Genomic DNA, 21,466 nt, shown 5'->3' on the forward strand with positions numbered 1-21,466 from the left:
TTTGTGCACTCATTGTTGGTGTCAATAAAACCCCATGTCGTGTCAATTATTACCTCTCTACTGCTAATATTCCATGGAATATTGCCTTGTCAAATATTAATGAACTTTTGGGGCACCCTGTACTTTCTGCAGAAACATTTATAATTGAGAGGAGGAATGAATAAACTTTGAAGTTTTGAATGCCGATGACCTTCTCGTTTTGTTCTTCAAAACTTGTAATTTAGCAATTACTAATTTATATTTAATATGATGTGATTAACGGAGATCATGATGAGTCTTATAAATTTAACATAGTTCAGTTAGTATTGTTAAGGGGAATAATACATTGCCTTTTGTTTTTAATTTTTAGAATTTGCTTTATGTCGCACAAACACAGATAGGTCTTATGGCGACAATGGGATAGGAAAGGGCTAGGAATGGGAAGGAAGCGACCGTGGCCTTAATTAAGGTACAGCCCCAGCGTTTGCCTGGTGTGAAAACGGGAAACCACGAAACACCATCTTCAGGGTTGCCGACCTTTTTTTGTTTTGGAAAAAAAAAGATGTAAACGTAACCTACAGGTACCCAAGATGACATAATCTGACCATGCTGAATTGATATTGCAAAAAAAAAATTGAGCCAAAAAAAGATTCAGAAGACACGCATTTTGAACTGCGTGTGTGACTAGTGCGATGAGTGACATAATTATTCTCATGCAGTTCCCCAGGAAGTGCCAATGAGTTTATGCAATATGTTGCTTGAAGCAACTATTAAGTCCCTTTGATGAAGCTTGGAAAAAAAAAAAAGACTGATAAGGAAAGGGAAAGGAAAGGCACAAATAGTTACTAGTTGGTTTGTACAGTTGAAACATCAGCTGAACTAAGTACATCATAGAATAAAGATTACACAAAGTTGATGTTTACAATTCTTCACACAGTCAAATCTTATGCCAACTTGCATTAAGGTAATTCTTACTCAACAAAAAATCTTGCTGAATCCTAACTCCTTTTTTAAATTAGACCTGTAAAGGAAATTAACTACAGAAGCTCATTTGGGATCTCTGGGGATGATGTTTGAAGGGTAATTAGCTTATGAAAACCATGTCTCCAACAACGATCATGTTCAATAGGAAAGCTAGGGCTGGCTATAACCCGACAACGTAATTTGCATTGCAGCAGACTTTTTCGCAGAGCTAGCATGTCTATCTTATCCGACTCCTCCTGACAGGCTTTCCAGAGGCCACTGATAGTGCATGGACATCTATTTCCTAAGGCCCTTTTTAGGAGTCCAAATGCACAGAAATCCATGTGTGATCCATCAGGTGCCTTCACAGGAACGTCATTAAAAGGTGTTGTACAGATTCCAGTTTCTATCTCCATTCACTCTAAGAAGAGATGAGTTGATGACAGGTGTGGCTGGATGTACCTACACCTGATTTTTAGCCCTCCCATACAGTGCTGGGATATCTGTGTTATAAATGGGAGTTAAAACTTTTTCCTGATATTATGTTCACCTTCACGTTATTAGAGACACGACAAATGTTTAAATTACCACTGTAGCAGTATCTAGCAATGATCGTGAAACCCCTTGCAAAACTTTCCTGGTATTCTTTATACAGTGTTTGATTTTTTTTCTTTGTTTGTAGGGCAGTAGTAAATCGAGTGGGATTTGTTACAGTCACTAAGGTACTAATATGCTTAGTCTAATGTCTCCACATTTTTCCACCTGTCCCTTGCCAGATAGCCCTTTACAGTTTTCTTGCGTTAGTGCAACGTTCTGAAATGTGACGATGCAAAAGCTTGTGAACTTGGTACACATGCCCCTTTTGTAATTGCAGGTCCTTGTTGATTATGGTGTGAACTGTTGAAAGACACATCCCAACTTATGTGCGATAGTCCTTTGGGGGGGTGGAGGCAGGGTTACCATCTGAGACAAGGACCTTCACTTTCCTCACCTCTTCTGGGTACAGCTGGTGGTTGGTCGTGGATTTGCCTGTTTTTTTTTTTTTTCCCGTCTGGAATTAAGCCCACTTGGCCTTTGCCTATCTTATTCGATACAGCGCTGATCCCATTCTTTGATATCAAGAAATGACACTCCTTGCACATTCCCGGGGCCGATGACCTTCGATGTTAGGCCCCTTTAAACAACAAGCAAGCAAGCACATTCCTTGGATTGCAAGATAGGTATACGTGGCATCGGAAACAGCGGTTATGTAGCCCTCCAAGTAAGTGTCAATCCGCTTCGGCATCGTTCCAGCTGACGTCAGGAAACTCTACACACACATTCTCAGTACTGACGTGAATAATCACTCCCTGTTTTGACGTGCTCAAGTCGATAACAGTGCCGCCAGCGACCTTCAAACTTGTCACCAGAGATCCCAAATGACCTGTATATTTGAGAGCGACTTACATCTAGCCTATATTTAACATTTACCTGTATCTTGGAAACTAACACGCTACAGCTATGGAACCATTCAGGAGATGTATGAGTTAGAGCCCCTGAGAGGTGTTTTCTGTGGTATCCCATCTTCAATTCCAGGCAAATGCCAGGACAGTTCCTATTCATACACCGATTCCTTCCAGCTCCTTACCCAATTTCATTCACCATCAATCACTTCATCTTCATTTCCTCCTCAACTGACAAGGCGGCACTCCCTACTCGTCACCACCGATTTCACTCAAATTTATAGAACATACAGGGCTTGACTAGAAACTAAAGTACCTAAAGTGGGAACTCTAGATGGCTAATAGTATAGAAAGTAAAAATAAAAATGTTGACGCGGCTCTCACACCGTATAAGCTACTTACGTTAGTGCGCGTAGCGGTAAGAGCTTGGACTAGTAATTCGATGGTCGTGGGTTCGACTCCCCGTGTGGAGAATATTTTTCTCAATTTTTATATTATTCATTCATTTTAATTTATTTTATTTATTTATACGCACAAGGCATATAGGACATCTTTTTTTAATGAACAATTGTAGAAAATTTGGAGCTGTGAACTTTCCCGACGTGTTCAAACAGAAATTCTTTATTTTCCCCCCTTTATTGTCTATCTCCCCTCCTTGGGGAATTTGCCATAAACGTGAATAGTCGTTTCACTGTAAGATTCGTTTTCACCTGACAAATGAAGGTTGCTCTTGGCGGCTGTACACAAACAATAGATTTTTGGCTCAGGTAGAAAAGTCTGAAAACGAAATCCCAATTTTTTACCTTTTCTATGCCTTTTGCGTATAAATAAATAAATAAATAAATAAATAAATAAATAAATAAATAAAATGAATTATTCACCTCTCTGCTTAATTAGAAAATGAATAATATAAAAGTTAACAGAAAAAAGGCCAGTCTCCACACGGGAAGTTGATCTCACGACCATCGAATTACTAGTCCAAGCTCTTACCACTACGCCAACAACTGCTCGGCATGAGCACTAACCTAAGTGGCTTATAGGGTGCGAGAGCCGCGTCAACATTTTTATTTTCTATACGCTTGACCATCTGGAGTTCCCACTTTGGGTACTTTCATTTCTAGCCAAGCCCTGCATGTTCTATAAATTTGAGCGAAATCGGTGGTGACGAGTAGGGAATGCCCCCTTGTGAGGTTAGCATCTGGTCATAAAATCTTGCCATATAAATTCATCTCACTTCAGCCCTGACCCCATATCAAGAAACAGGACTAAGAGGCGCGCGTGCGCGCACACACATGCGCATATCTTGGACATTAAAGAAGCTAAATTGAGAGAGAGAGAGAGAGAGAGATACCAAATCAATAGAGAAACTATCTGAAAAATGAAAGCACATATCTCTGAGCAGATCTAGACTCAGACCGTAACTTGGTGTCAGAGAAGAATGTGTGAGGTTGAAGGGAGCGAGGAAAGGTACGAAGGTCAATCAAATATAAACAGGATTTTTGTTCCTGAACATCACCAGTTGGTAGGACTGGCCTCGCGCTTTTGCTATGCTTAGGCAGATCGTTAGGAGTGGGGAGAGCGTGCTATCAGATATTTCCCGCCGTTTCGTCAGTAACGCTCATGATGTCGGAGTAACGGGTGCACCCCTCCACTGCGCAATGCATAATTATAAACTGGCCTTCTAACCCCAACTTGGCAGGTTCGATCCTGGCTCAGTCTGGTGGTATTTGAAGGTGCTCAAATACGACAGCCCCGTGTCGGTAGATTTACTGGCACGTAAAAGAACTCCTGCGGGACTAAATTCCGGCACTTTGGCGTCTCCGAAGACCTTAAAAAGTAGTCAGTGGGACGTAAAGCAAATAACATTATTATTATTATTATTATTATTAGAAGTGTGACATTTTAACAGCTGTGAATTGCTATTTTAGTTATTAGTAATATGATGTATCAGCTGAAGATGATCTATATAGATCAAAACTAATCCTACGATGTATTTTTAGAACATAAATAGGCTAGATATATTATTATTATTATTATTATTATACACAGTATTGATTACGTGGAAACATACAACATTTATATTTGCGAATTGTGGAGTCATCAATAAGGAAAAATGAAATTAATATCATGACCTATGGAAAGACTAGAAAAGTCAATTGATTCCAGTGTCTTGGCAAATGGGTCCACCCCAATGGTAGAGACGAAAACTCAACGCAGCATACCAACTGCCATAAAACTGGTGCATTTCAAAGAACACCAAAATATGCCATTGTAAAACTGTTGTCCGACCCCAGATCTTAAATACTGTGGAGACCTTATTGATGAACAGGAAAGGCACCATGGAAAACCTGAAAAATGTCTGATGATGTATCCTCCGTAAAATTCGTGGGCCAAGAGTGCTCCGGATGGAACCTAACTGAAAGCGAACTCTGAACTATGCCAACAGTTGGAAACGGCTAACACTGACATGTGACGCAGGTGGCTGAAATTTTACGGGCACCTTCTGAGAATGGACAACGGCAGGCTTATGAAGAAGATTTTCACACTCATCAAACGCTACAAGACTGGAAGCACGTGGCTCAATGAAGTAAGAAAAGACTTAGCTTCCGCTGGGACTTCTGATACCGATATCTCAGACCACCTTAAGTTTTGTAAAATGGTAAATAGGAAGGAGGCTGGCATCAAAATACCTATTACCAAATTTTATGTACGAATAGTAAGGATTGGTGCAGAGTAATTATTAGTGTTATAATGATTAATTAAAAATTATAACCCCTACAAATCTGCTGTAGTTGTTGTATGTTGGTTTGATCCATCTTATATTGGAGTCTGTTTGCTTTGCAAATTCAGTCCAGTTGGCTTTCTTGAAGTTCCATCTCGGTTTAGGATGTGATCGAACAACAGGGTAAAGACATCCCAACCTCCAAGAGAACAGGCCTGTGTTGACTATGTGGGAAATCATTGAGCACTGTACGTCGAACTTGATTGTGTGAATTATGAAGCCGATTTGTGAAACAAAGATCTGGGGTGTAGCCTCGAGACCAGTGAGCTGATTGAAGACAATTACGAAGACAATGGTTTGGACATGTTATGAGGATCGATAGAAAGAGAACAGCAAGGAATTACTTTGATAGAAAAGTGAAAGGGGAGAGGTCAGTTGAGGAGCCAAGGAATCGATGGATAGACACAGTGAAATCGGAGGTCAGCATGAGGAATATCAAGTGGGAGGATACAGAGGCACAGAAACTATAGTTTAACAGGAAGACGTGACAAGAGCTTGTACACCACAGCCGAGAAACTGGAGCTGGAAAACGATGATGGTAAACTCGTGGTCTCCACTATCAAAGGTTGTTAAATCTCGCAAACCTCTTTCACAGGTAAGGAAGGAAAAACTATCAGTAGGGCTCAAGAGGTATTGGGAGCAAAAGCGAGTATCCAAAAAGAACTAGTCATAAGTCCTTCCTATTGGGCTTAAATCACTAATAATAACATATGATGTACAATTCAGTTGTACAGTGTAAGGACTTGCATTGCCTTTGTTAAGGAGGCCTTGAAAAGAAAGAAGTCTCCTCTATGGACAACTAGACATGGGACGAAGGACGATGCTGGTGAAATGCTTTGTTTGGAATGTGGCACTACATGAACCAAGACCTGGACGCTAAGGAAGGAAGATGGAAACATCTGAGACATGGTTAGGGAGGAGAATGGAAAGGATAACCAGTGAGGAGGTACCAGAGAGAGCTGGAGAAAAGGGGAAGCTATTACATAAATGCTAACCAAACACAAGGTAGAGAAACTGACTGCGAAGAATATGTATGCTAATGGATACCCTAGGAAAAATGGTAAATTGAAGAAGAGGAAGAGGACAGAGCAAGTTCCAGCTGGTGGACAGTGTCAGGATAACAGGAAGCAGTACAAGACAGTTGCTGTATGAAGACCTGCCTGGTGCAGTGTGCGGAACACACTATACATTGGACAGTTCTTTGCTAATGTAAGAAGTTCTTTTGCAGCCAGGCTGAGCTGTAGAATTTTTACCGTGGATGGCTCAGGGTATCAGTGCACTCCTACACTTCACTACCAACTCACACATAACACATTTTTGTGAAACTACACGCAAGCAGTAGGCCCTACCTCACACGGCAGACGCCACCCACCTCCCACAGAGGGTCTGTCTAAGAAGGGCTGCAAATACGGCTACAACAGCCACCCGAAAAGAAATCTGAGGACGATTCTGCTACATTACTATAGTTCTGGCATTTAGCAAAACACATACCTGTAATAAGATGAGAATACTTCACGCAATTGGCAGTTAGCAGAGATGCAGCACCGATACATTTGCGAAGAGTGGCCATATCGCAAACATATAAAGGTTTGTTGTAACAAATATAATTGCTCAAATATCCATTAAAATGTATACGCCTTTTTTATTGCCAACCATAACCTCAGTAAATTGAACAAACGTCTGAAGCGCACCTCCCTGCTGTCTTGCTCCAGTGCCAGTCAAGGAGGCAACATTACAACCGATAATCAAAATGCGTCGCATAATCTCCATGAGATATACGCCTCCTATATCTCTCTTCTCGAAGTTGGCTACAGTTTGCAATTTTGTTAAACAAAAGACGGTACAATACTATTTATCGCTCTTTTTCTACCCTATGCCGATACACCATCTTTTCACTTCTTCTACCACATGAACAGTTCGAATGTTCTTTTGTCAATGTCAACGGACTTCCCGCAGTTAGGCAACCCTTGAAAATAGCTGTTGGTTGAGAAGTAAATCATAACAATTCAATTATTAATAAATTTGGGAAATTCTAATAATTGCTAACAATTTAAATAAGACACACCTGTATAAAATACAATGATATCTTATGATGTCATACCACATTAAGCAGTAGTTTGAGTTTCAGTACCAAGGCATGCCGCTAGTACGCTGTATGCTTCGTGGCTGTGAGAAAGTTCTGTTGTTTGTTGATGGTGAATTGTAAACAATTGATGGATGATCAGACCCTTTTACGTAATTTTTTCTTACTCGGAACATATTAGAATATGGCTGGAAACGCAAAACAGTAAGTCTTCAAGTCATGATATTATTATCAATGTTATGGACTTAACCTCAAATTCGTTGTTTTTATAAAATATTATTCTGTCTTTTATCAGGTATGGATTAGTTATGCCAAAAAAGGGAGGTCAGGGATTACTTCGCCCTCGACCGTCCATTTTTGACGATGACAGTGATTCTTCACAGGAAGGAGGTGGTGGTGACTGGGTTAAAAAAGCTCTCAAGGTAGACAAGTTGAATGCTGGTGTTGGAAATAATGGTTTGCTTGGAATTACAGTAATTTAAACTTGAGTTTTTTTGCTGTATGTCTTTCCAGCAAGAAGCCCAAAAGAGCACTCATAAGAAGCAAACTCAGTTGGAGATGCAGAGAGCAGTGCAAGAAGATCCTACAGTGTACCAGTATGATGAGGTGTATGATAAAATGGAAGAGAAGAAGATGGAAGAAAAAGCTGTGAAGAAAGCACTTGACAAAAAGGTATGTAGTGAATCATAAGTCATGCACTGTAGGTGTGAGGTTTGTTGGGTGCTGGCTTTACAGAGAACTGGGGACGTAGAAGAGTGCCACTTCGGCGTTCATTTCCGTAGTAAGTTACTGCCAACCAGAGAGAGTGAAATAAATGAGGAAAAGTAGTCAATCAAGCTCGGTCTGAACAATATTTACTCTACACTGTGAAACTCCCATTGATCATTCGTGGAAGATTTGTTAGATCTCTAACATAGCGTGGTTCGGACGACGTCACAAGTAATGAACAGTTGAGTTGCTAACGTCAGAAAATTAAGAGGAGAGAGGACTATTGGTCTGGGTAGATAAGAATATTGAGTAAATCTTTGGTTGCTGGTTCATGAATTATAGGTTACAGATGTAATTTAGCAGCAGCTCCTAGGACTTTACAGTGCACTGAACAAGCTTGTCAATGTCGGTGCAATATACATAGCTTCACAACAGAGACAGTCATTTCAAATTTAATTATGATCCATATTGACAATTAGGTAGCAAGCCTCCATGGCTCAGGCGGCAGCGCATTGGTCTCTCGCCACTGGGTTCCGTGGTTCAAATCCCGATCACTGCATGTGAGATTTTTGCTGGACAAAGCGGAGGCGGGACAGGTTTTTCTCCAGGTATTCCGGTTTAACCTGTCATCCTTCATTCCAGCAACACTCTCCAATATCATCTCATTTCATGTGTCAGTCATTAGGCTAATCATTGCCCTAGAGGAGTGAGACAGGCTCTGGCAGCCGGCACAATTCCTATCCTCGCCACAAGATGGGGGCTTCATTCATTCCATCCCTGACCCGGTCAAATGACTGGAAACAGGTTGTAGGTTTTCATTCATTTTCACTGAGAGTTAGGTGTCGATTACAAAATAAAATGTTACTTAAGGTCAACCTAATCAATACTTGCATTTCCCATGTTGAGTTACAATTGGTCACTATATGTTTTGGCTTGTTTCAAGCCATCATCAGTTGACAAAGCATCGTAAGGAATTTTATAAATCAATAAGAGAATGATTGAGGAGATAACAGCCCCGGTTTAGAAAGGCAAAAATAATGGCTGAGAAGATTTGTTGTGATGACCATGCATCACCTGGTAATTTGCAGGCCTTTGGACTGAACAATGGTTGTTCGGTAGACCACGGGCTGTAGCACTATGCTTTTGTGGTTTCCTTCCTTCATGTATAGAAATGTAATTATTTCTAAGAATTTTGCCATCTGTTCCAGCCTCGGTACATCCAGTCTCTGTTGAAAGAAGCGGAGAGGCGCAAGCGAGAACAGGAACGCCGGACCGAGCGTCTTATTCAGAAGGAGAGAGAAGCTGAAGGAGAACAATTTAAGGATAAAGAAGCCTTCGTGACATCAGCGTATCGAGAAAAACTGGAGGAGTTCAAAAAGCAGGATGAGGAGGAGAAAAGACAAGACTACATTGAGAGTAAGAATTTACTTCCTTGTTTACGAGAATCATTGACGTTTACCTCTTCTTCCCTTGCAACATTACCTCATCATCATCATCATCAGTTCCCGTTATCCAACTCCTGCGGGGTTGGGGCATTTATGGCACTTCTCCACCATTCCTCTTCTATCACTTTCTTCCAGTCCAGGTTTCTGCTTCTTGCACTCCTCTTTATTGAATCAATCCATCTTGTTCTTGGTCTCCCTCTTGCTTTGTTTCCTTTGAACTTCATCCCCATCGTTTGTTTTGGTATTCTTTCCCCCTTCATCCTCTTTGCATGTCCAAACCATCTTAGTTTATTCCTATTAGTTCTTTCATTTAGGTTTTCCACTCCGGCCTCCTTTCTCACATCTTCATTTCTCAGTCTGTGTTTCACATCATACTTCTTAGGTATTTAATTTCATTGGCTTGAATTCTACTCTCCTCCCTACTTGTCAGTGTCTAGGTTTCAGCCGTGTAAGTCAAGGGTGCATAATACATTTTGTACATTACTAGTGGACCCATACTACTCCACAGCATGCCTTAATAGGTCAGATAACTCGTCTTGATATGCCTGTCGCAGTCATATTGTTTTGCCTGCCCTTTTCAGTACTTTCATGACCATTTAATAACGGTACATAATAAATTATTCATTCGTAATTTAGTTTATAACACTTCTTTCCATACAATATTCTCTGTGCTTCGACCATTTGGCCGTATTTGGATCTTAACATTTTCAAACGATTTTGTCCGAGATAGTGCAAGATACAATTGGCCGTGGCTGAAGACTGGCTCGGGTAAGTAGACACCAACTGTTTGAAACGTTTGTCGCTGCGGTTTATCAGTGGCCATACAGAACGCTAGTCGACTTGATACCTTCTCGTCTGTACATACATAGATTGTTTTCTCTTAGCAGTCTGTAAGTTATTAGGAATGTTCTGCCATCTGTGGAGTATATTCAGAAGCTGAGGAAGGTCAGAGAATCAGAGTATCTGGCAGAGAATAGTATTCTTCCATGATCAGACATGACTTGACAGGTAGTAATCAAACATGGCTGCATGCACTCCACATTACTAAGGATGAAAATCATATATATCAGAATATTAACTCTTATACACTCAGTGAGCTGATCTGTCGGCTCCAGTGGTATTGCTTAAAACACTTAGCGTGCCAATCTATCGGCTCTGTGTTCGGATGGCTGTATTAGTACCTTAATGGACTCCCAGATGTCAGAAAAAGACAGCAATAGGAGCTTTTGGATTTAGTTTACACTTTTCTCGAGAGATAGAGACACTAAGTTCACCTGTTTGGAACAAATGAAGTTGTCTAACAGCGTATGTTTACCGCATGGCGAGTTGAAGTGTGCTGCTTGCGAGTACAGCTTCAAAATACGTGTTTTCCTTCGTTTTATTGTTTCCATTTTATTAGTAGATTATTGTTTATTATATTTTGTCTATATTCAATATTTATTGGTGTTCTCAAGTGAATTTTAGTTTAACATTTCATGTTATTAGATTTTCGTGCCACAAGTAGGCCTGATTTTTTTAAACGGCTGGACCAAGTTCTAGGCTGAATAATTCCGATGTTTTGGATTATATAGATGCTTTAGACTATAACAGTGACTTTATAGCCGATAGTGATTTGGATTTCAGTCCGGCTCATTGGCTGAATGGTCAGCGTTGAGGCCTTCGGTTCAGAGGGCACGGGTTTGATTCGCGGCCAGGTCAGGGATTTTAATCGCCTTTGATTAATTTGTATGACCCAGGGACTGGGTGTTTGTGTTTGTCTGAACACTTTCTTCTTCATATTCAGACAACACACTACACTTCAAACCACCACAGAAACACACGATAGTGATTACATCCCTCCATATAGGGTTGGCATCAGCAAGGGCATCCGGCCATAAAACAGAGCCAAATCCACATGTGCGACACAGTTTGCACCCGCGACCCCACAGGTGTGGGAAAAGCTGTAGATAAAGAAGAAAAGTGATTCAGATTTTATAAGTAGTGAAGATAGGAGAATGTTTACCGAAACACAAATGCTGATTCTGGAAGGTACGTGTACAGTTCTTTACGTCAGGTGCTATAACTCATGACTAAATAAGAATGCAAAAAACAAAATTAATCATGTTATACAGAATTAAAAGCTCTTAGAATGATTGAACAACAATATCACTGAAGAACAAATTACTTATTTAGTATTTGAAAACCTATTTTTATTTTGTGGAATATATTTTCAAGTTTTTTTTTGGTAGTGAAATATGCCATGAAGAATTTTGGGATTTTTTTTTCCTAAAACGATATTGAATAGTGTACTATTGTGATTTTTTTCAATTTTGTATCTGGGGATTTCTTTATTGGCAATTTTTTACATTTTTAACTTGCATAATCATGAAAAATGGCTTGAGTGTTTTGGGCTTGACTGGTGAAAACAGCCTGAGAGCAAAAGGGTTAATTGAAGTGTTATTCGCTTAGCAACCGCTAAGTACAAAACGTATTGTGGGGTAGGATAGACTTTGCTTGCAATTATTGGAGTGATAATTTAATGATTTGATTTTATGATTACTCAAAGTTGGCTGAACTTAGAGACCTATCATTGTCTCACGATTTCCGGCTGGTGATTGTGGAGAGAATAAAACAGAAATGAAGCAAATCGGTCCAGTAGAATGGACAGACGAATTTGCCAAAGCTGTTTTTAGTTAAACTTTTTTAATATATAGATCTCTTTACACTTCCACTTCCTTACTCCAGACAAGGTTTCTTTTACTCTGGTAGAATGCATTGTCCTGTTGCACCTTCTTGCTAGTCTCCATGTCCAGCCTTGTATTCTGCATAAATTCACTCCCTAGGTATTTGAAACTGTCAAGAATTTCAAGGCTTTGGCCACCAGTTTTCACAATGCCTTTTCCTGTCTTTTCCCTCTTGATATCACCATGATCTTGTTCTTCTCTGTGCTGATCTTCATACCATATTTTTTCAATTATCTTGTTTAATGCCTCAAATTGTTTGTGTACTTCTTTGATGTTTGTTCTCCAGACTGCAATATCGTCTGCAAATAGTAATAACTTCATCTTATTCCCACATGCTTCCTTTGTCTCCTTTACAAAGCTACCGCCGACACTATAGGTCATCTTTTCCTAAAAAATACTGTCAGCACTCTTTGCGTCCCTCTCTGTAAATTATTTAACAGATGTTTTGGCGCGAGCTATTTTCCTGTTACCTGGAAACAGGCAAATATTGTTCCACTTCTCAAATCAGGCAACAAATTTAATGTTTCATCTTACTGACCAATTTCTATTCTCTCCACACTATCCTTTATCTTTGAAGAAATTATACACCAGCATCTCCTCTCATTTACTTTGTCGTATTTCTCAACCAAGCAGTATGGTTTTCTACCAGGTGGCTCTTGTCTAACAAACCTGGCCACTCTGCATAGCTTTGCATTACATGCCATTGCAGCTAAATCGCAGCTGGATATCTGCTACGTAGACATATCGAAAGCTTTCGATTCTGTAGACCATACTCTGTTGCTCCATAAACTCTCCGAACGATTTAATATACATGGCAGTCTTCTGACCCTTCTTGCTGGCTTCCTATATAACCATTGGCAGAGAGTGCTAGTATCAGGCACTTCATCCTCATGGTTACCAGTCACCTCCGGTGTCCCACAAGGCAGTACTCTTGGCCGCTTGCTGTTTTCTTTGTTTATGGACGATCTGCCATCCGAACTCAACGAAACAGCGAATACCCTACTCTTTGCTGACGACTGCAAGATATTTAGGGAGATCAGGAATCCAGCAGATGCAGCTCTGCTACAGTCCTCACTTAATGCCCTCTCAAACTGGTGCCGTACTTGGAAACTTATCCCCAATCCACAAAAATGCAGCCACATGACCTTAACACTACGTAAATCTCCTCTACCGACATCATATCACCTACTCAACAAGCCCATCACCGTAGTTACGCAACAGCATGACCTAGGTGTAATATTCGATACAAAATTACAAGTTAAGACCCACATAGAAACATATACAACCAAGGCTATGAAATTACTAGGCATTCTCTATCGCTTCACAGAAATTTCTGACCCCATTGCTCTTCGTCACTTCTTCCTCATGATCATTCAACCTCTCTTAAACTACTGCTCTTCGATTTGGACAACAGCCTCCCCCTCCAATACTAAGCAGTTAGACAGAGCAGTGTCCTTCTTTGCTGCAATTGTAAGGAACAGAAACCCCAAGCTCAGAAGTCTCTCTACGCAGCAGGTATTAATGGCAATTAATGTGTCACCGCTGCACATCAGGCGACAGGTAGCTGACCTGAGTTTCCTGCATGGGATCCTAAATGGGCATTACCACTCGGAATATCTTGTCTCACTCTTCTCTCTCTGTGTTCCTTTCCGCTCCACCAGAACCAAAGACCTTCTCCACATTCCCCACACTCAGCACTCAATACTACAACGATCTTTCCTAATCCGCCTCCCAACACGCTTTAACAATATTAATAGGTGACAAGAGCTTGATATAGCATCAAATAAAAGCATATTTGAGAGGGGTGTAAATAGTCTCTTAAAGATAAGTTGATGTGAAGGGATTATATCGTCATCTTGACCCACGACGACTTAGCTATGAACATGGACATTCTCATGGTTTTCGATTTGGACAGTTGTTATTATATAGTAGGCTGTGTACCTGATCTTGTTATATTTTGTTATGTTTGTTACATTTTATTATGAAAGTTTACATTTGTTAAATAGTCTGTTGACAGTGCAAGTGAAATTTGCTCAGTGTAGCTGTATCTTATGCTTCGTGAATAAATACATAAATGCAGTAAATAAGGAAATAAAGAAATATCCATTAGAAATAATAAAGATGACTCCCCTGTCTTACGCTGCTGACACAGTGTTTGTACATTGCTTGCACCATTTCTACAGTTTGTGTTCCCAGTCTCGTTTTGATACCTTCTCCCTGGGAACACTATTGTTTGCCTCTGTTAGATCTACAGTATGTGATTGGTGGTGATCCCAGTACTGAACCATTAATTATCGCATCACACATGTCTCTCCATCGGACCATGAGGTTCTATCTCATGGAACAGTCACTTTTATAACTCTTAGAAGATTGACAACTACAAATCAACCTTGGTCCGCATTTGACAAAAATATTAAGACTGTCAGTCATATAAAGTCCAACACACTTCCACCACTTACTTCTGTTTAATTTCCTCTAAAACATAAACCAAAGAACATTTTAACGATGTTTACATATAATAAGAGATATGCAAGAAATCTCTTAAAAGAAGGTCGCACTGAGAAAATATAATTTTCTAACGAGACTTTCCCCCACAAATGTTTTTATATTTTTATGTTGCAAAAAAATATGTATGTGCAGATGATGGCCCAAGGGATCGAAACATGTCTACATTTTAGATAATTATTTTAAAGTTTGTTAACATTGTGTATTGATCAAGGTGGATTAAATCCTATTTTTAACCCCTCAGCTTTCCCAAACACAATGGAAGTTTCTTTTGTACTTCAGGCTACTCCATTCTCATGACACATCCAGTCCACCTCAGACTACTCTTTTCTTCCTGGCGTATTTCCCTTTTCACATGAGGTTCACCGTTTTATACTTTGTCCTGACTGCTACATTAGCTGCGAAAACACTGACAACTTGCATGTCTTTCTGCAAACAATCCATCGACCTCTGCTTGGGCCGTCCTGGAAGTCTTTGGCCATCTGGATGGAGCTTGAGGGCTGTTCTTGCTGCATCTCTTCTGACCCTGTGTCCATACCACCGTAGTCTAACTTCTTTCATTTTTAATTGGAATGGGCGACACTTCTAAGGTGTTTCAGGTGTGGTAGTTCCCAATTTTTTTCTCCTGTGGGTGGGGGCGGTAGAATAACACGCACGGTATCCCCTGCCTGTCATAAGAGGCGACTAAAAGAGGCCCCAGGGGCTTTGAATTTTGGAGCATGGGTTGGCGACCACGGGGCCCTGAGCCGAGTTCTGGCATTGCTTCCACGTACTTGTGCCAGGCTCCTCACTTTCATCTATCTTATCTGACCTCTTTTGGTCAACTCTTGTTCTTTTCCGACCCGACACTATTAGGTTTGCGAGGACTAGGGAGTCTTTCATTTTCACTCCCTTGGTGGCCCTTGTCTTCCTTTGGCCGATATCTTCATTTTTCGAAGTGTCGGGTCTCTTCCATTTTTTCCCTCTGATTAGTGTTATATAGAGGGATGGTTGCCCTGTTGTACTTCCTTTTAAAACAGTTATCACCACCACCACTCTCTCTCCTCAGAGGATAAAATACATAAATTTCATAGAATATCTGTGTGCACCCATTCATGAGACATACTTTGCCTACATGAGATGTTTACATTTCATGCAGCTCATAATGATTAGTTTTTATACATTTCATACAGCTCACACTTTTACTGTATCTATCGTGCCCTAGTGGTCACGTTTTTTATCGCTCTGAAGATCTTTCTCAAAACCTTTTCCCTAAAAAAATTAGGAGACTATTGTAATCCTTCTTTTGGATACCTCTGGTCGTGCATCCGTACTGTGCAACAGGCAGAATTAATGTGTTGTATTGTTTGAGTTATCTCGGCAGACTGTGCAACTTTAGAAGTTGACAGCGATTCCCAGCTTGGATTCTTGCCTTTGTCTCTTTTTCACATGATGCTTTTGAAGGATCGTTCCTAACTGACAATTGAGGCTTTCACATCCGGAGTTACAAATCATGTCAGTGTTTTCCAGGCTTGTAGGCTGTGGTCCAGGGGCGTGTGATGGTCCCCACATTTCACCTAAGACTGCGTTTGGCATTATCGAGGGTTCTGACTGACTTCGAGAGCAGTGAAGCTCACAGTGGAATGGAGTGATTTTGCGATTCCACCTCATTATATGGTGCAGGCTACGGTGCGCTGCTTGCTCATTGGTCCGCCGTGCTGGAGGGGCGGTCGCTGATTGGCTGTTCTTCGGCCAATGATTGAAGCATTAAGGAGCCCGACGTACGTCGACCTGCCTTGGTGGAGACAGGCAACTGCTAACCAGAAAAAGCAACATAGGTGATCAGCGACTGCCGCTCCAGCATGGTGGACCGATAGGCGAGCAGTGCACCATATAATAGGTGGAATTGTAACACCACTTCATTCCACTGTGAGCTTCGCTGCTATTGAAGTCAGTCGGATCCCTCGATAATGCCAAACGCAGTCTTCGGTGAAATGTCTGAACCATCGCAATGCTCCTGAACTATTACATAAAATCAGCTTCATGGTCCGTATCGCACTTCAATAGATTCACAATTAAGTATTTATTTATTTTCCACCTAGTCGATACAATGATTGCTTAAGGCAACTTTTAATGGTCAAAAGTGGTACATGTTTCGTATATTATCAACATCTTCAGCCACATAACACTGTTTAGATGAAAAATATATAAAATTGACAAAGTAATGCTTTAGATGAAGTGTCCTTAAAATTAACATAAGATTGACAAGATTAAAACAAACAAATAACTCAAGAGAAAATCGACTAGGTGGAAAATAAATAAATACTTAATTGTGAATCTATGCTCCTGAACCACGGCGTACAAGTCTGGAAAACAGTGACATGATTTCCAACTGACAGTGTCTGTACCAGGTTCTTGCCAACTTATCAGTAGGTACTCAGTCTTTCCTTTGTTTATAAAGAGCCCAATCTTGTTCTCTGAAGTTTCCAAAGCTTCGTACATCCGTGTCAGTTCCACCCTGGATCTGGATAACAGGACTACATCGTCATCATAGGCTAGATGCATCATGCTATCACCTCTGACCTGGATTCAATCAAAATTCTCCCAAAATGCTGCTGGAGAGTCTTCTCTGGTATGATATTAAAAAGTGCTGAGAATGGACTGTCTTTGCCTCAGCTGTGTAACAGTGTCAATGCTTTCTGTAGATTTTACTTTGCCCTTTGTCTCACTCAAGCAGACTTTCATCATTTTAACAAGTTACTGACATTGTAAAAACTGACTTCATTCTCAAGTCAGGATTATAAATTTAGGCTGTGCAAATCTTTTTGTCTTTCTTCTGAGAAATCATTCTTATTATAACCAGCCGTGTTTTTAATTTCAGGTATAACAGATGTATCCAAGCAACAGGATCTCAGTGGCTTTTATCGGCACCTGTACCGTCAGACTGTAACTGGAGAGGAAGTTCCTGGAGAAACCAAGATAAAAGTGGAAAAGATTGAAGAAGAACTTGTGACCACAAAAGATCAACCTACAGAGGAGGCGGCGGAAATGAAGTCTGAGGACAGCAAGTCTGCGGAATCAGAGAAGAAAAGTCGCCAGTATCGCAAGAGAAAGGCATCGTCTTCAGAGTCGGAGAGTGAAGCGAACAGCAGTGCGACGAGAAGAAAGAAGGGAACTAGTGCTGGTCGAGGTGATAGTTCAAAAGAAACTCAGGATAAGCATGCTAAAGAGAAGAAGAAATTAAACTCAGTTGAGGAGAACCCCGATGCCGATTCGGCCAGCTCAAGTAGTAGCAGTAGTGACAGTAGTAGTGATTCCGAGAGTGAGAAAGCTGGGAAGGAGAAAGGGGAGGAGAATGTGGCCATTGCATCTGGTTCAGAAGAAGGGGAGATCAAAGAAGTTGAACCAAAGAATCCAGGAAAAGATAAAGGTAAAGAGAATGACAAAGGTGGGAAGGATAAGGAAAATGGCCAAGAAAAGCCAGAGGGAACTAAAAAGGAACCAGAAGCACCAAAGCCTAACATTTGGGCCAAACGAACTGTGGGGGCAGTATTTGATGCTGCTCTCGAAAGATACTATCAACGGAAAGCAAGCAAATTCTCAAGTAACGGTTGAGAAGTGCCTGTTTCATTACCATTTTATCATTTGATTCATAAGGTCACTCCCTGAGCACAGTACAAGGATAGGATAAAGAACTACTTGGAAACATCCACAGTTCAACGTTTGGGCTTTTGTATTTGTCTGTCCCACAAACTTTCCTCATCTCTGTTTACATAGGTGAGAGTATGTTTGTTATTGTAGCAGGTCACAGGGTACTTAAACCGTGATATGTTTAATTGAACTACAGTTTACAGTTGTTTACTAGTTCACTCACATACAGGTTTTCCATTTCACACAGTTTGCACGACCTCTTGCAACGCATTGTTGTCTCTCACGCAGGCTGTATCAAAATTCAGTAGTCAGGATGATAAAATAAAAAAATAAAAAGATACTGGTTTTTGTATCTTCTGTTAAATAACCATAGCTCCAAAATCAATAGTTGAAGTACTTTCTTTTTCATGTCAATATTTTACAGAAAGTGTTCAAAAAAGTGTCATTCTGCTTCAGTACACACTCTGCAAGGACGTACCTTTGCCTGACGTACATGTTCAAAGCCCCAGTCACGTGCTGTAGAGAATATGCAGGTCAAGCGAGGAGCTCTTCCTTGTATTCAGTTAGAGTCTCATACACTCCTCTCACTCTGCTACTTACACTTACAGTACAATTTTATTCTAACAGTCAATTTGTTTCAGACTCCTGGTTACTGACCAAGAAAATTTTGTTTTGGGCTCTTCTACTGTCTATGGAAGGTGGAGTATTGGATTTTGAGGCACCCTGTACATATATTGGGTGTGCCACCAACTCCTAAAACTTTCTTCAGCGTATCCCAGTTATTTCTGGGGTCGCTGGTGTCACCAGACTCAGTTTGGTTTTGGTCAGAGATTTAAGCCTGGGTGGCGTTCCTGACATCATGTGATTTTTGAGAGGACTGGGATTCAAAGCTCAGCCTTCAGGTGGGAAGCCATTTAGCTAATCACTCCCCCTCTTTCCTCCAAATGGTCCACCAGGCCCTGATAATTCATCTGACACTGATATTTCTTTAGGTCGATATATCTCGACAGCATAACATGTAATACCAATATAATGGTCCGTTATTGGACATTATAAATTTTCCAGCTAACTCATTCTTGGTTGCCTGCGTTTCGCCCTCGTGTGCTAAGTTAGGCTCGTCAGTTGGGACTTAGCACACTACCCAAGACGCAAGGCTAGTGCATACCGTGGAGGCCACTGCATAGGCTACTTGAAGCCACCAGCAGTGCCAATGCACTATGAGAGCTATGTCTCATTTCCAAAAATAGATGCCTGCCTGGCCATCAAATAACGTAGATGTTGATTCCCATAGGGAACCTAAAATTTACTCATTCAGGACAAATATTTTAGGTTCCCTATGGGAATCAACATCTACGTTATTTGATGGCCAGGCAGGCATCTATTTTTGGAAATGAGACATAGCTCTCATAGTGCATTGGCACTGCTGGTGGCTTCAAGTAGCCTATGCAGTGGCCTCCACGGTATGCACTAGCCTTGCGTCTTGGGTGGTGTGCTAAGTCCCAACTGACGAGCCTAACTTAGCACACGAGGGCGAAACGCAGGCAACCAAGAATGAGTTAGCTGGAAAATTTATAATGTCCAATAACGGACCATTATATTGGTATTATAAATTTACTCATTCAGGACAAATATTTTAGGTTCCCTATGGGAATCAACATCTACGTTATAGCATAAAATGTCTCAGATCTGCGCTCGTAAAAGAACTACATGGTATCATCACACCAAGATAAAAGGAGTAGTCCACTAACATGCTGTTTATTGCGTGCCTTTTATACTGCTAATAAGTATGATAAGAAAGACAAAGAAAGACAGATTGAGAAACGAAGATGTGAGAAAAGAGGTCCGAATTGTGTTTGACCGACCGTTAACAAGTTGAGAATCAAAAGCATGACTTTCAACTAAACACAAAAATTTAGTAGCACATTGTAATAATGTTGCATTTTGAATAATATGTAATTACATGTCTTTTAACACGTTGGGTGCCACGTGACGCCATTTGGCGGCACACCGTTCTTGAAATCAGAGTTAGCGTGACGCCATATGGCGGCACAGTTGATTTTCAGGTGATGCACCATAGATAATCAGTTGTGACATCTATGCGCGTAAAATTGGTACTACGTGAAGGGCGAACTTCAGAGTCTATTCCAGCTATGTATTTTTACTCTATGCCACCATATGGTGCCACAGAATTCTTCCGAAGCCACTGACTGCCAGTGGTCATTGTCACAGGTGAAAGCGCGCCAGGCATTGTTTATTCCTCGTTTACGTACATATTATCACTCAGTTTATATAGTTGTGCAAAAAAATAAAAAATGGAAGTTATTGGTAATAATCTTACGAGGGAACACATACGTGTGTTACACTCGGATTCGGTTGAAATTTGGTAGGAATATTCGTGGGAGGCAGTAGAATGCTAAGGTGAAAACTGCATGTACCCAGCACAAGTTTAAACGCCAAAATTGAACAAATAAATAGTCATAAAATTAGAAGTGCCGCGGGAGTATCGGGGTGTGGCGGAGAGGTAGGGAGGAGCGAAGCAGCAGACGTGAACCAACCGGGCTGCGTCGAGCTGCGCTAGCAGCCAGGTAGCGTATAGTTAGCGCGTTCCCCTTAACTTCCCGATCAGATGTGCAAAACGTAAATATGAAAATAGCACATGAAACAAGTGTACAAAGGACGATGTTTGAACAACAATGCCAATAAGGTTTGAAATCAAGAACTCGGGCATGCCGAGACGCATATTTTCATTGTTTAGAGTTATCAGAAAACTGTTCACAACAATATGTAATGTAATATAAGTACTTGTTTTGCATTTTACTAGGTTTTCATAAATAATGCGTTAATTTGAATTAGCAAATAAATATCCCGTATTTGAAATTCGTATTGCACATTCCATGACAAAAAATTCTGTGACACCATATGGCGTCACGCTATATTTTATCTTTCCTAAAAATTGATGTGACACCATATGGCGTCACACATGACCATGGTATGGTGAGATAAAATTTACATAGTACATCCCAAGATTATATAAACAGACTACAACGCGTACAATTGCTTTGGCACCAGCGGAATGCAATTCAAAAACATGCCTGGCACCAGTGTGCTACAATCGGCTCGGCACTCAACGTGTTAACTGTAGATTTTGATCATGCCTCCAAAGCTGTAAGAATATTATCTCTTGTACGAGAGCAGCTGGTTTGATT

The 21,466-nt window shown here is 40.7% G+C and overlaps 2 protein-coding genes across 2 annotated transcripts in view; one reads left to right on the top strand and one right to left on the bottom strand.

The window, feature by feature from the left end:
* Positions 1 to 7,052, bottom strand: part of mRpL44 (mitochondrial ribosomal protein L44) — a 33,184-nt gene extending 26,132 nt beyond the window's left edge. Inside the window, exon 1 of the mRNA XM_067159320.2 lies at positions 6,658 to 7,052. Coding sequence (XP_067015421.2) covers positions 6,658 to 6,736 — 79 coding nt within the window. The 5' untranslated portion in view covers positions 6,737 to 7,052. The remainder of the gene's footprint in view (positions 1 to 6,657) is intronic.
* A 30-nt stretch (positions 7,053 to 7,082) lies between these two features.
* On the top strand, positions 7,083 to 19,358 carry LOC136885914 (nuclear speckle splicing regulatory protein 1). Its single transcript, XM_067158606.2, has 5 exons — positions 7,083 to 7,453; positions 7,545 to 7,671; positions 7,763 to 7,921; positions 9,166 to 9,373; positions 17,491 to 19,358. Exons 1-5 carry the CDS (start codon positions 7,434 to 7,436, stop codon positions 18,222 to 18,224), a joined length of 1,248 nt encoding a protein of 415 aa, XP_067014707.1. The 5' UTR covers positions 7,083 to 7,433; the 3' UTR covers positions 18,225 to 19,358.
* Positions 19,359 to 21,466: the final 2,108 nt, after the last annotated feature.

The sequence above is a fragment of the Anabrus simplex genome, chromosome X, assembly GCF_040414725.1.
Source record: "Anabrus simplex isolate iqAnaSimp1 chromosome X, ASM4041472v1, whole genome shotgun sequence".
Taxonomy (NCBI): Eukaryota; Metazoa; Arthropoda; class Insecta; order Orthoptera; family Tettigoniidae; genus Anabrus; species Anabrus simplex.

Coding starts and splice junctions, on each gene's coding strand:
- LOC136885914 (XM_067158606.2), top strand. CDS start 7,434: ATGGCTGGAAACGCAAAACA. Junction 7,454..7,544: donor ATGGCTGGAAACGCAAAACA/GTAAGTCTTCAA, acceptor GTCTTTTATCAG/GTATGGATTAGTTATGCCAA. Junction 9,374..17,490: donor AAGACAAGACTACATTGAGA/GTAAGAATTTAC, acceptor TTTTAATTTCAG/GTATAACAGATGTATCCAAG.